The sequence below is a fragment of the Fusarium sambucinum genome, chromosome IV, assembly GCF_050947815.1.
Source record: "Fusarium sambucinum isolate potato_lamoka chromosome IV, whole genome shotgun sequence".
Taxonomy (NCBI): Eukaryota; Fungi; Ascomycota; class Sordariomycetes; order Hypocreales; family Nectriaceae; genus Fusarium; species Fusarium sambucinum.
Window position 1 is genome coordinate 2,881,635 of NC_139291.1, and position 14,046 is coordinate 2,895,680.

General features: G+C 49.8%; 4 protein-coding genes across 4 annotated transcripts; 1 reads left to right on the plus strand and 3 right to left on the minus strand.

The window, feature by feature from the left end:
• Positions 1–893: 893 nt before the first annotated feature.
• Positions 894–2,493, minus strand: FSST1_000970 (uncharacterized protein; the record flags this gene model as incomplete). The annotated part of the gene is made up of 3 exons (XM_083236373.1): positions 894–1,016; positions 1,070–2,224; positions 2,353–2,493. The coding sequence occupies 3 exons, from the start codon at positions 2,491–2,493 to the stop codon at positions 894–896; spliced, it is 1,419 nt and encodes a 472-aa protein (XP_083091152.1).
• A 696-nt stretch (positions 2,494–3,189) lies between these two features.
• On the plus strand, positions 3,190–4,068 carry FSST1_000971 (DNA-directed RNA polymerase core subunit RPB5; the record flags this gene model as incomplete). The annotated part of the gene is made up of 3 exons (XM_083236384.1): positions 3,190–3,285; positions 3,398–3,480; positions 3,543–4,068. The coding sequence occupies 3 exons, from the start codon at positions 3,190–3,192 to the stop codon at positions 4,066–4,068; spliced, it is 705 nt and encodes a 234-aa protein (XP_083091153.1).
• A 733-nt stretch (positions 4,069–4,801) lies between these two features.
• On the minus strand, positions 4,802–6,391 carry FSST1_000972 (uncharacterized protein; the record flags this gene model as incomplete). The annotated part of the gene is made up of 2 exons (XM_083236395.1): positions 4,802–5,996; positions 6,057–6,391. 2 exons carry the CDS (start codon positions 6,389–6,391, stop codon positions 4,802–4,804), a joined length of 1,530 nt encoding a protein of 509 aa, XP_083091154.1.
• Positions 6,392–10,159: 3,768 nt separating this feature from the next.
• On the minus strand, positions 10,160–13,966 carry FSST1_000973 (tubulin folding cofactor D C terminal-domain-containing protein; the record flags this gene model as incomplete). Its single annotated transcript, XM_083236407.1, has 4 exons — positions 10,160–10,197; positions 10,250–10,899; positions 10,952–13,743; positions 13,796–13,966. 4 exons carry the CDS (start codon positions 13,964–13,966, stop codon positions 10,160–10,162), a joined length of 3,651 nt encoding a protein of 1,216 aa, XP_083091155.1.
• Between the last annotated feature and the right edge of the window lie 80 nt (positions 13,967–14,046).

Here is a 14,046-nt window from a genome sequence, read left to right on the forward strand (position 1 = left end):
GCAAAATTAGGAACGACACACAGTAATCCTTTCCCGTTCAGCCGTGTGTGATGGCGAGCAGAATTGATTAACAACTGCCCGAGATGGACTTTGGGCAATCATTGAAATGAGGGGCAAGCACCCAAGACATCTGCGATCATGGCGATAGGCTAGAGAATAGAGACTAACTAATGCCGGTGCTTATAACACATCATCTGCTGCAGTAAGATAAGATAGTCTGTATGTATGTATGTAAACTATGCGTCTTGGTCGGTCACTGATGCCAGACACGCGAGTAACAAAGCAAAGCATAAAAAGGGCAGCAAAGCGAAAGGCTGAAGAGGCACAGGAGTATGCCCGATGTGTGCCCAACTCAAACATCCTTCATACAAGCTTCCAGACAGGATTAGCTCCTCATGACCTCACATAGCTATGCATCCATGAGCGGCAATAAGCAAAGTCAATTGACCCTACCTAGGGCCAAGATCTACAAGGGACCCGATAACCGAGAATCATGTCACCGACGCTAAGAAAAATCAATGCAACGAGTCTCATCACCGAATTGAACCAACTTTTTATCATTTTCCTTGCGCGTGGCTTCACTAAGAAGTAGCGCCTAATTACAAAATAGCACGAGAAAGCGCTTTTTAGATTCGAACATGGTGGTGAAAAAAGGGTGAGAAAGATTGAAACTCGCGCAATAAAGTTGATGGGCCAAACAACTTTTTAGACGACATTTGATATCAGTTCACAATTGATTCAACATGTCGAGTAAGATCGCCAAGAGAGACTTTTGGCAGATAGTGGATAGGATGAGGGAGTGAGAGAGCGCATTTGTGAGTGTTCGTTAGGGCCCAGCATCGACGGCATGGGAGTTTGCCGACGAGCAATCAGAGTCGAGTCGAGGTTGATATTTACGACTCCTGCTTGTCAGCAATAGAAGTCTCCTTCAAATCAGAGGTAGCCTGCTCGACCTTGTCGCCATTAGCTTCAGCGGCCTCCAGCTCAGCAATCTCCTTCTTGGCCTTCTCAATGTTCTATGACAATAGTTAGCATGGCAGCCCACCAAGGGTTCAGATGACAAACTTACGCGCTGGGTCTGGGCTTCTTGGTCGTTCTTCCAGAAGTCAAGCTTGGCTCGGACCTTCTCGGCAACAGCAGGGATATCGGCTGAGCTCATAGGGGGGTCAATGCCCATGGCAGCACAGTCCTCGACGACGGCAGGGGGGACGCTGAACTTGTTGGATGAGGCACCGGCACCGGCCTTCTTGCCCTTCTTACCCTTCTTGACAGCAGGGGCGTACTCCTCCTCACGGTCCTCCTTGCGAAGGAGCTTAGTGCCCTTGAGGCCAGACTCATCAACGCTTCGCTGGGCCTGAGCACCGAGACCAGTATCGGCCATGAGAGGGCCCTTCTCGACCTTGTGATTAGGGTCGAGGAACTGGAGCAGGCCGTTGGCACGGCGGATTTCATCCAGGTAGGCAGGGTCACTGGCATCGCCCAAGCGGCGCTCGGCCTCGGCCTTCTTACGCTCCTGGTGGTAACGCTCTTGCTCTGCCCTTTGCTTTTCACGGCGAGCCTCACGAGCCTCGCGGTCATAGGCCTGGTAAGCCTTCTTTTGTCCGTAATAGTCATCCTTCAACTTGCGGATATCAGTGTACTTCTCCTGCTGCTCAGCTTGCAGCTTGGTTCGCTCGTCACGAAGGGTGGAGAGGCTCTTGTAGGCCTCATCCTGCTCAGCCTTGATGGTGTCAATCTCAGCCTGGATCTTGTTGTACTGATCAGAAAGGGCACGCTGCTCGGGATCGTCCATGCTATCCTTTATCTCCTTGATCTTGGCACGGAGGTCATCAATCTGCTTCTGAGAATCCTCGAACTGGCCGAAGTTCTTGCGCATCTTGCGGAGGCTAGAGATGTCTGAAAGGGCCTTCTTCTCGTCGACAAGCTTCATGGTACCGGAGTTGACCTGCTTGTCGAGAGTGGCAATCTGGCGGTCGACATCCTCAAGGCTCTTGTAGGGAACCTTGGCCTTTGCTGTCTTCTGCTCGGCAATTCGGCTTCGGACCTGCTCATCAAGGCGCTTGATCTGATCGAGCTTTCCAGTGCGGGCGTTCTTTCCGCCGGCCTGCTTCTGTCGAATCTCGTTGGCCTGAGCAATGAGCTCTTGTCGTCGCTGCTGGGTAGGGTTGGGCTGGTCCTTGTTCTTGTTGGGCATAGCAATATCAATCTTAGCTTTCACAGCAGCCTATAAACGAATTGTAGTTAGCCAATGCCGACCCCTTATAGCTCAGCTTCACCCGAGACCACAGATGTGGGACCCGCGTCGATAGGCGAGCCATATTGCACAGAACAGGATAGGGATTGAGGTCGTACCAGGCGGTCCATTGAAGCCTTGTGCTCCTTCTCAGCCTTTGCGAGCTCCTTCTTAAAGATCTCCTCGTCAGGCTTAGTGGGACGGACATGAGCCTGCTTGTTTTCTGCCGCAGGGGCAGGAGAAGTTGCGGTTTCGGCCATTATTGTGAGGACAGAGACAGAGCGGACAAGAGATTAGGAACCAAGAGCGAGACAGCTCGAGAAAGAATAGAGGTGAGGATAAGGACGACACGTGGAGATCCAGTGGGAAGGGTTAAGGAAAAAGAGGAGAGAAAAGAAATGGCCCAACTGTAAAGGATTAAAAAAAACCAAAAGGTAGGTAGGTACCTACGCTGTACAGTAGGCTTGCAGCTGGTAGGCGGTGCTGCCAGCTTGCAGTAATTCCACCACCTTCCCCTACTAAAGTTCTGGACCCGTGTCTCTCCTGCTCACGACCTGTTAGCTTGCCCATTTGGGCAAGCCCGTGCACTACTGACCGAGCTGCCCCTCCCTTGGACTCGGGCCCGTCCTTCCCCTAGCGTTCGCTGAAAAAGAGAGCGAGACCACTGAGCTTGAAGGGTCCTGGTGTCAGGGGTACATTCTCGCCCCACCTTGATCAACCTCAAAGTTCAATCGTGGCAGAGAGCTTGCTGTGGCTACAGGCGTGGCGGTGCAAGTCACATGACTTCATGAGCGCTCTGACCCGCCCAAAGAAACTGTGGACTTTTGCGGCGACGATGCAAGGCTGAAAGGAAGAAACATTTTTGAGACGCCTGTGATCGCAACCTTTCTTTCTTACCCGTATAAGGTCCACCACCAACACCACGATTCGAATTGCCTTCTTAACATATAATCGCCATGGATGTCGACCACGTTCCCACAGACGCCAAGTCAAAGGAGGTTATCCGGCTTTGGCGGGCATGGAGGACCGTCCATGAGATGGTCGCGGATCGAGTACGTCTGCCTTAAAAGTCTTATTATAGACTACAAGTGGAATCGCGCAGCACGTCTCGTCGCGCAGCTCTGCTATAAAATAACAGCTCATCAAACTGACCATGTTGCAAAGGAATACGAGCTCGCTGAGGAGGAAGTCAAGATCTCTCTCGACCGCTTCCGCGACGAGTACTGCAACCCCGATGGTTCTATCAAGTAAGGGCCCATCCATGTTACCCTGACCAAAGAAAATGCAAAACTAATCGTATCAATTACAGCCGCAACAAACTATCGTTCTCGGCGCGTCCTAGCACAGCCATGATCCGCAAGTTTACTCCTCCCGCGACAGCAGCCAACCCCGATCCTGTTGCCGACTGTGGCCCTATCTGGATCGAGTTCCTTGCCGACAAGACCTTCGGTGTCAATCAGATCCGAGCGTTCGCCGCATACGTGATTAACAACCACTATAAAACCGGCATCATGGTGACTCACGTCCCTCTTTCTCCCGCCGCCCGCAGGTCGCTTGCCGGCGTCGAAGGGCTTGCAAAAATCGAGTGCTTCCTTGAGGACGATTTGCTCGTTAACATCACCCACCACGAGCTTGTTCCGAAGCATGTTCTCCTTTCCCGTGAGGAGAAGATTGCCCTTCTCAAGCGCTACCGTCTGAAGGAGACCCAGCTCCCTCGTATTTTGCAGAAGGACCCTGTTGCTCGCTATCTGGGCCTCAAGCGAGGTCATGTTGTCAAGATCATCCGAAACAGTGAAACAGCTGGTCGATATGCTAGTTACCGATTGTGTGTATAGATAATTTGTTGGATAGGCTATGTCGAGATTGCGTTAAAGGAAAGAACGGGCTTCTGGTACGAGGACGAGGGCGTCAAACTGCAAATGAAATTCAAAAAAGCTGGCGTTTCAGGGGTTCTATCTAAATTGTGCTGCGCTGTAGCAAAGCCAACCAAGGAATACAAGCATTTATATGAAGGCTTCCCCATCCCTTGTGCTTGTTTACTCGTGTGTTGGGTGACCGCTTAGCGTATAGACCTCATTGAATATCGACTTGTCTGAGTGCTGAAGGTGACGCCAGCAGGTAACCGCATATCTAAAGATTTCATATATAACTGCCCACACTAATACGATGTCAGACTCATAAACTACTTTGATCTTTGTGCGAGAATAATGTTTGAGATTCATGCCAATGCCATTAAACGTTAACTTGGCTTCCGCCGGGTATATCTAATCAATATCCATGCCATCCTGGCGAAAAAAACAAACGAGCCCAGGTTGAGCCTGCAAAAATCACTTTAGTGATTGTGCTCAAATCCCATATTTAATGCCCAGCCTCAATAGGCTCCCGAATACCCAAAGAATCCTTCCCACACGTTACTCCTGTCCTGCTAACTAAACCCGAAATACCAACTGAAAAAACGCCCATGGCCGTAGAAATATCTATGAGTCCATGTTCCAATGAATTTGACGATGAAAATGTGATTGTCGCCACAAGGCAAACAAGATATATATGTCAATAGCAATCGACACTTTAATTCAAGAGCCCGCCAGGATCCCTCAGCTCTGTCCCCGAATGCGCATGACTGCCTTGTCGTGACTCTTGCCGAGATTGTGGTATCGGTTGGAGTTCAGTGCCTCCGTATTTGGGCTTGGATCGACTCGACCTTGCGTTCGCAGGCCCAAAAAGACCACCAATATCCTGGAGTAATGCAGTCGAACCTCGACGGAACCCGCCCGAACTGGCCGGCAACGAAGGCACAGGAGGTGTGTAGGGCTGTGCTGAGTCCTCCTTAGATGAGTCGCGGCTATTTGCTCGCAGACTGCCAGAACTTTCGGGCGGAACATCGAGCAAGCCACCCACATCAAAGAAAGATACTCTTCTTGGCGCCGGACTATTGTCGCTCTTCGACCGAGAAAGTGGGTCATGTTGTATTAGAGAATCGTCGCTATGCTCTGCGTTACTGCGCTGTCTCTGTGGGAATTGCCAGCGCTCAAGATCTTGGTCTAGCTTCCGGACAAGAGGGGCAGGAGTGTATTGCAAAGCACCATTCTCACTGGAATTGTCGGGCTGGTCCTGTAGTTCCGGATCGACAGTCATGCCAATATCCCGAACGAGGTCCTCATCACTCCCCCAGTGTCGATGTAAAGTCGGACGGCGAAGATTGAGAGAAGGATCGAGGGACTCAGCGACGGACGAACGGCGAAACTTCTGCTTTTTAATACCCCGATCTCGCATGAAAGATCCCAGTACCAATGAGTTGGCTGCTGCCGTGGCAAACAGAAGCTCAACTGAAGCCAGGAGAGACCGATATTGCTGACGGCCATTCTCGTCAATGATGTGTGGTACACGATAGAGTGTCACTCCTACAACAGACAGACTGAGGGAAAAGAGAAGCACGAGTTGTATCTTTCTCTTTATCGTCATTCCACTCGTCACGATGATTGGAATGGGGAAAATGACGAGCAACAAGTCGGTGATGACGTTGCAGACCGCCATGGTAAGAAGCTGCACATAACCTTGGCGACACTGACCACCAGGATCAGGCAAAACCTGCCAATAGTGACTGAAAGGACGGCATTCGACAAAGTCGCTCATGACAACGGCGATGAAGGTGGCTGCAAGGATGATGCGAATGATATACAGAGACGTCTGCCATGTTCGTTCCCATGTGGCTCGAGTCAATCGGTGGAGGAACTCGAGAACTGCAAACTTTAGTATCCATAAGCTATCGGAGTCAGCACATGGTGTTCATAATTGCTTGAAACGGAGAGAAAGCAGCACATACGTTGCAGCGTAAAAAATCCGACTGGCTAGCACAAGCCCACTGCCAATAGCCTTCTGGCGTAGTTGTTCGTCAGTGAGCTCAATGCCGTCAAATTGAGCATTGTTGGTTCCGTAAATGAGTATATAATGAACGCATGCCATGCGAGCATACAAAGGTATCAAGGCAAGCGCAGCCACCCGGTCCTCGGTGAATAATCGTTCTGTACGAATGAAACGGCCAGCAAGCCGTAGGAGGATAATGAGAGTGCAAAACGACGTCGCCCACCAACAGACAAGCAGAGTGGGCTTATCGTACTTGAATTCGCGAAGGGTTGGAGGTTCCGTATAGAGGGCCATGTCTGCGCCCCAGTCCGCGCCCGTCGTCCTCCGCAGAGGGCCCGACGAGCGAGGTAACGATTGAGCGTAAGGGCTAAAACCTGGTCGAAATTTACGGCTGGAATGGTGTTGGCGGTAGATGCCGTGACGTCGGATCCGTAGTTAATCTTGAAATACTTCGATAATTCACCTCAACATAAGGCCGCCGGATATGGCACTTGACTAGTGGTAACAGCGGTTCAGCGAGAGATGAAATCATGAAAATCGTGGGCTTGGCGACTCGTGTCGATAACAGTTTGGCAGTTTAGCTTGGGTGAGCGGAAGTTGGCGACGGATTGAACCGCGTCGACAGGAGTAAGAATGAAACCAGTCAGAGCAGTCGCTACTCTCAAAAATCGCAAGTCGTTGGGGTGCGCGTATATGTCAGTGATGCCAGTTCGCGGGAAAATGTATTTATGTGTCGCCTCGCATTTGGTCGAAGAGAAAGGCAAGGTAACAAACCAAGGCTGAGCAGGAAGGAGACCTGGAAATAGAATACAGGGCAGAGGAGGAAGTATTAAGTCAAGATAAGAGGAAGAGTGGAGGCGGACAAGGTGCGGCAGGTCCCAAGGCCCAACATCTAATGTTGCGGAGGCGAGAGTGTGGGCGAATCGACTCGTTCCGGTTGACCATCCGGAAGGCACAGTAAGTTACAGTAGCGTTGATGGACGAGCAGAGAGCAGAGCACTCTCACACGCATACACACGAGCTTGTGGCCTCCCAAAGCCCGTAACCCCGTCTTCTGTGGCCCTGTGCGTCGGTCTTGTCGTGGAGGGAGGGGTGTTGGCCACAGACTGTGGAGCCCCAGGATGAAATGGGCCAGCCATCCAAAGTATCGGTCCAGCCCCAGCGACAGTGGATCAAAAGCCAAGGGACTGATGAGCATTAGGGTCTTTAGTAATGCAGGTTCGTGAAAGCTAGCCCGGTTGGTATTCAGAGAGTTTGAAGTTCCTGTAGCTGGCCAGATTGGTACTCTTGACAACGATTACGGCGAACAGGGTTCACCGATAGTCCTCAATAATGCAATCTGGGCTATTGGATTGTGATAATGCCGTCAAGGAAGTGAACAGGATGATCGACCACCATGGATGACGAACATTGCACCAAGGATTTTGAATCTTGGCGTCCACATTGAGCCAGCGATGGACTGGACTGTGGTCTAGCCAAGACGCGGAAGGAAGAGGACGACCAGAGAACAAATAGTTTGACTTGGTAGCCGATTGGTAACCATACTGTGTCAACGCAAATAACATGGCAGCAAATGATGGTTGACTGCTGGAGCTCCAAAAATCGATCAATGACCTCCATCCCATCAAGCTGGCTAACAAATCATAGTTCGAGGTAAGGATAGATGCCTTACTTGGCGTCGAGCGCTGTCGAACTAGGGAGATGACCTCTTTCGGGATATTCGTGTTTCTCGGACTGCCATCGTAGGGATGGGGATACCCGACTCGCTGGATACGTTTTTGTCGCCGAATATGCTTGATCCGACACGGTTCCAATGCGGTACGAAGTATAGAAAGCTCATCGTACCATCATCGTGACAAAAGCACTTTTCTCTCTTTCTTTTCCATTTGGACAAGAAACAACTCTTGATGTAACTCAGGCCGCAAGTACCAGGGCGGAGCTAGCAAATCAGCCACCAGGCTTGGTAGCACTGAACCCTAGTTGTCTGAGCTAGTCATGCGAATATTCATGCCCATCCTTCATGGCACAACAATCGAGCAACACTATCAATCGCACATGTTTTACAGTATTGTGGCTTCCTTGTGGAAGCGAAGTGCAACTCCGTTGTCGGTCACCAAGCCGGGGCCATTCCGACTTGGAATTGGACCTATCGACACGTCTGAACGTGACGGTCTGGGGGTTATCAGTGACTTCACATGTTATGTACGGAACTGCCCGATATGTGAAAGAGTGTTGGAAAGGTGTTCCCATATTGTGGTTTTGTGGCTGGGCGCTATGCCGTGTTGCTTATGATCTTATCATAACGCACAGCTTCGGCTTTGGTCGAACCATCATCCATCCATCCTTCCATCAGCTTGTCAAGGTCATTTCTATCGTGGTTGTTAATTTTTTTTCTACCATGCAATGTCTGATGGTTATTGATAAAAATGCAGATCCGATACTTTGGGATGGAGACAAGGAGCTACCCAATATGGACATTCCACTCCCCCAGATTTGAAAAGACAAAACAAGGGTCCAATGTCGAGCAGCCAAAAGCCTGTCACATCACGCGACAGATGATTGTTATACTTGATAAGAGAATCGCGCAGCCCCCCACGCTTTTCTGGCCATTGTCTTGGGATTAATGTGATGGAATGTTTGATGGTACTATGAAGTAAAGCGCAGATTGGAATTGTAAGTGAAAGAGATACCAACTTCACGATGTAGAAAATTTACCAATGAGGGAATATGGCCGTGCACATTAGAGTTTTGTTAGATGGTGCCTGCCATGTTTGCAACTGATGGATATTCCCCACTTTCCCGCTTGCGACCTGCGACCTGCGACCTGTAACCTGTAACCTGTACTAACCTGCAACCCAGAGATTTGTGCATCCCAACAGTCTGGTCTGTAGGTAGACTGGGCAAGAGGTATTAACCGAGGTAATAAACCTCTTTTCTCTCCCCTCATTATCATTTGAGAATTTCCGTGTAAAAATGAACCTCTGTGCCAAGACTTCTTCTAGACAAAAAATAGAAACCAAACCATGATCGATGATTGATTACATGTAATAACCCATGCCAATATTGCCCACAATTCATGGCTTCCTTATCTGCAAAACTCCACATCTCACGATGCATGCATCAGCCTTATCTCTTGTTCCTTGGTTCATGCACTCTGTTAATACTTGACATGCTGCAGTACTCGTTTTCCTACAGCGTCTCCTTTACTAGCTCAGGTCGAGTTTGATATCAACGCCCGTATATAGTACACAGGCTCATCGAGCTGAGTTATCAAAATCTCCACACTGATTCACCTAGCAAGTCAAAACGGTCAATGACAAGAGGGGCTAATTTCATAGCCCCTGGATATTAGACAAATGAGTTAATTCCCAACTCCAGCATGTCCATCAGTACAGAGTAGCTGCCAGAAGGATCATCCATGTGCTATAGGTCTCAGACGCGATATTGTATCTACTGTGCCTCTCACTCTTAATCTCGATTCGTCTTTCGTTGAAATATAAGGAGCATTTCCTCCACTCTCATTTCTGTCCCTGGAACGCCGATAAGACTGGCTGACTGCCAAACTACTGTATGTCATTGTCAACCACGTTTACAGCCCGGGAACGTCTAGTGCACCCACTAGAACGTCAGGAGAAACATGGCGTAAACTTACACCGAATTATTGCAAATAAACCGACGTCAGGCAAACTTTGACGAGTCGTTCATCCATTCTACCGGTCTTTCTCAGAAATGAAAACAGTTTCGTGGCTTCAGATGTCTCAAGCCACCATACCACCTATAACCCTATGCATGGTTTCGCAACCGCACTTTTTTCGCGAATCATGGTGTAGTGGTGTTCTTCAGAGGCTTGATTGTGAACGGTCACTATTTCCTTCACCTTCCTCTCTTGGATATCAAGGTTTGCTAGCTTTGAGGCTGTCTAATCTGATATATCAAAGTAACTACCTAGTGAGTGATGCGCACTGACATGACCAGTCTGTCATCGCGGGTCGATCAGGGACCAAACTTCGAGCCGAACAGCCACTACTGCATTGCCGCGCGCGCATCTCACCTTCTCGAACACTATTCAGCTGCCACGTTGGGACACACTTCTGATATCCCTGAACTAACATAGCCCTAGCTCCTCAACTGCAGTTTTGATCTGTGACTTACCTGCTTGACCCCAGTCTACACCTGTTAATTTATCTGCAGCCTCTTTTTGTTCCCCAAGCACACCCCAGAGTCCATCTACCACCATGGCCCTAACCTTGGGCCATGGGTGGTGCAATAAAGCTCCCAGGCGTTTTCTAGCTTCATGGGCTCCTGGCTCGGCACTTCCTTGGCCAAGCATCGATGCAGCACCAGCGTAGACTTTGATGCACGCTTCAAGCTTACGCACGTTGCCCGTCTTGTATCCTGCCTTCTGGGTCTGCAGGCACAGACTACGGAGATCGACAGTACTCCTTTGAAAGACTTGTACGTGGAACAGGAATGCAACGACCTCTAGAGTCGGCACGACAACTCTATCTTGACCCTGTCGGGTTTTCAGGTTCTGCAATAAAGAATGGCAGACAAGGTCTAGGTTTTCGTTGCTGGCTTCGCAAAAGCTACAGAGCGCCGCTCGACTCGCAATGATCAGGTCTTCGTTGCCTGTGTCTGCAGATCCGACGAAACCAGCCATAAGTTCTGCCATCCATTGACCTGTATTTTCTTTTGCTACTTTGTGAAGCAATGGCTGTAGACATGCCCCACCATGCAAGTTCAGCAGACTAAGGAAGTAAGCTTTTGAAGAAAACGTGAGTTCGAGAAAGGGTTTTGTGTGGCTAAAGCCGTTAGTATTCGACAAGCAATCATCAAAGGTGTTGCTCGACCTACCTTTTCTCCAAGATCAGGGCCACTGCAGCCTGGGCTTCAGGACGGACACGATCGAGCTTTTCGGCAGAAAGACGAAGAGTACTGAAGAAGAGCGCCCTCACAGATGCCTCTGCCCATTCGCTCTCAACTGCGACCTCATCCAATTGATCCCATAATACTCTAACAGCTCGGAGAGCCTGCACACGGACATGTGATCCAACATCTCCCCGGGCATTCGTTGTATAATCGTTCAACCCTTCAGCAATCAGCTGTAAAAATGTCAGAGGCTTCTTGTGTAAAATACTACTGCGTGTCAGGCTCTGCAAAATAGCCACCCGAGTATCAATTTCGTTATCCCATGCCCATCGCTCCAAGAGTGCCTGGCAGGCCAGATCCTCGGATGAGTCTACCAGGGGCTGCGCGATTGTAAGTGCTGAAAAGTAGCCATTGCCGTGCACGGCAGTTCGACTTGTAGGGCGGCGTTTAACAATTTCAGACCATTCGCTTATAAGCGCTTTTCTCTCACTCGGTGGGGAGAATAGCAGCAGGACAAGTGACGCAGAAGCAATCGGCTCGATAGTCTCTTGCTCGCTACGATTCAGCCATGTGGGAATAATAGCTCGCAGTGCAGATACCAGGCGTAATACTGTTGCGCTTCTATCTTTGTTGCAAGAATCGAGTTCAGGTACTAGACTTGTATATTCAGCCGTGTTATCGGGCCGAACGAGCTCTTGCCCTGGGCGAAGCGCTAATTGAGGCTTTGCACCGAGAACAGCGATTTGTAGGATAGGCAACGCTGAGACGACAAGGCGACTTGCTGCTTCAGCGAGTAGCTCCGGTTTTCGATAGGCAGTCGACTGTAAATTCTCCAATAACCTTGACACTACCGAGAGTATCTCATCAATCAAGGACGAGTTATCCTGTGCTGTGTCGGTTTGGAGCAGAGCAGGGAACTTGTCGAGGATAGCTGCGAAACACAACAGCAGACCGTGTCTCTCCTCGACTTGGCGCGGCTGGAGTGACTTAAGACGCTCAGTCAGTAGTTGGACAGTGGCTTTGAATCGAGCAAGCGAATCGCTTGTCTTTGAGTCTGAAAGCTCGTAGGTAAGGACGCCAAAAGCGGCACCTGTGACACGTCTTGAGCCAGCATCAAGGTCACCGATACCCCTCCAGCCAAGGAGAGTAGTAATGATGGCTTCGCCGTACTGACTCGATAGCCTGGTCGCGTTAACGGCTACCTCCTCGATCGCTCTAGAACGTCGGGCGACAGAGTGGTAGTCGACCGTCTGTACCACCCAAATACCTTGTTCGACGGTGTCGGGATGCCGTCCAATGAGTTCTTGCAGAGCCGCCGACGCACCGCGTCTGATATTTCCAGCGGAATCTAGTGAGGCGGTCACGACGAGTTCTGTCCCCAAAACTTGGATGATAGAGCTCGTATCTGGGTGAGCCTTTGCTGCAAAGACAGAGTCTGTGGGGACTGCACGAAGTTCGTCACTCGTATATCGACGCGCCAAAGCCCAGATGCCGAAACAAGCAGCGTCACGCACGTTAGTGCCAATGCTTCCTCCAGCCATGCTTCTTTGCTCAAATGACAAACCCAAAAGCAGAGCATGGATGATATCAGACAGCTGCTCAGTTGGCGGAGATCTCCGATACAATAGATGTGAGAGTGTAAGCATCAGGCCGTGCCACTCGAGATTATTTACAGCGGACAAATCTCTGACTGGTTTGCCTCCAGCTGGTCTCGTCCAAAGAACGTTTCGGTTCAGTGATTCCAGCACAACTTCGACAACTTGTGAGGCCATGTCGGGGTCCAATTTTAGTGTGATAATGCTCAGGGACTTGCTGGCAGCCAGTCGTACAGGTGTATCATTGTCAGAAACCGATTCAAGCAAATATCCAATAGCGGTCTCGGTAAGTTCAGTGCTAGCTGCATCCTGGGGTTGTCGAAGACGCAGCACAACCACAGATCGAATAACCTTGAGAATCATTTTCCTGGCCAGAGCAAAGGAGATGATGGTCTTTGAGAGTTCATCCTCACCAACAGAAATGGCGTGTATGGCATAAAAGATGGTGGAAAGGTAAGGGTTCATGTCTGACGTGTCTGACGATGCCCGCAAGATACCAGCAAGGAAGGACAATACTCCAAGACAGAAGTATGTCGTTTGAAGAGGTTGATCTTTGCGCGGACGAAGCGATGTAAGAGACCAGTCGATAAGGCTCTTGAGCACACCTAGTTGTTGCATGTCACGTCGAATCGCCATTCTTACTAGGAGAGCCTTTGCGGCATCTCGCTCTTTCCCAGGAGTACTGAGATACTTGATAGCAAGTGGAATCATGCGTACAGTAATGGCAGGAAGGTTCTCGGGCCAAACCATGCCTGGAATATCCGGTGCTGTCACGTCTTGTAGATCAACGGATGAGATGGTAGAGAGATCAAAGGGGGCCAGCAGAAGATGTGAGAGCCACAGAAGAACAACATAGCGCTCCTCCCATGACCATTTTCCAAGAGTAACATCATCGGCAGAGGCTTGTTCGGACTCTTCAATGGCAAGAAGCAGCAACTCTAAATACTTGGCCTCGACGTTAAGAAAGCGCACGATGACTTTTTCGCCGCGGATCTTGCAAAAAGTGTACAAAATTTTGCATATGGCAAACTCGACAGAGACCAAGAGTTTGGAACGAGATGAAAGTGTTTTTCCACGATGGCGTGTTTGCAGATGCTTCAGAAACACCTCGGCCAAGAGAGGGATCCATTTTGGGAGGTAAGGATCCAGTAGCTGAGGGAGTTCTTGAAATTGGTCCAGAATCTGGCAAGAGTATCAGCCAGGATGATACAGATGGTATCTCAGACTTACTTACAGAGTTGGTCAGTCGAAAGATCTCCTTCGCGCGCACCCTCGAGCGGACTACTGTGCCTCCATGACCATCAGGTTTCCATAGGAAATGGGGCAGAGAGCGGTCAAAGTCCTCTAGAAGATCTGCCGAGATCTTCTGTAGTTTGATATCGACATCTGCTTCTGGGGCGTCCATACCATTCACGTCTGCGACAACCAAAAACGAGAATAGCTGGGCAGGATTTTTATTGTATGTTTGGTTGGTGTTTGATTAAT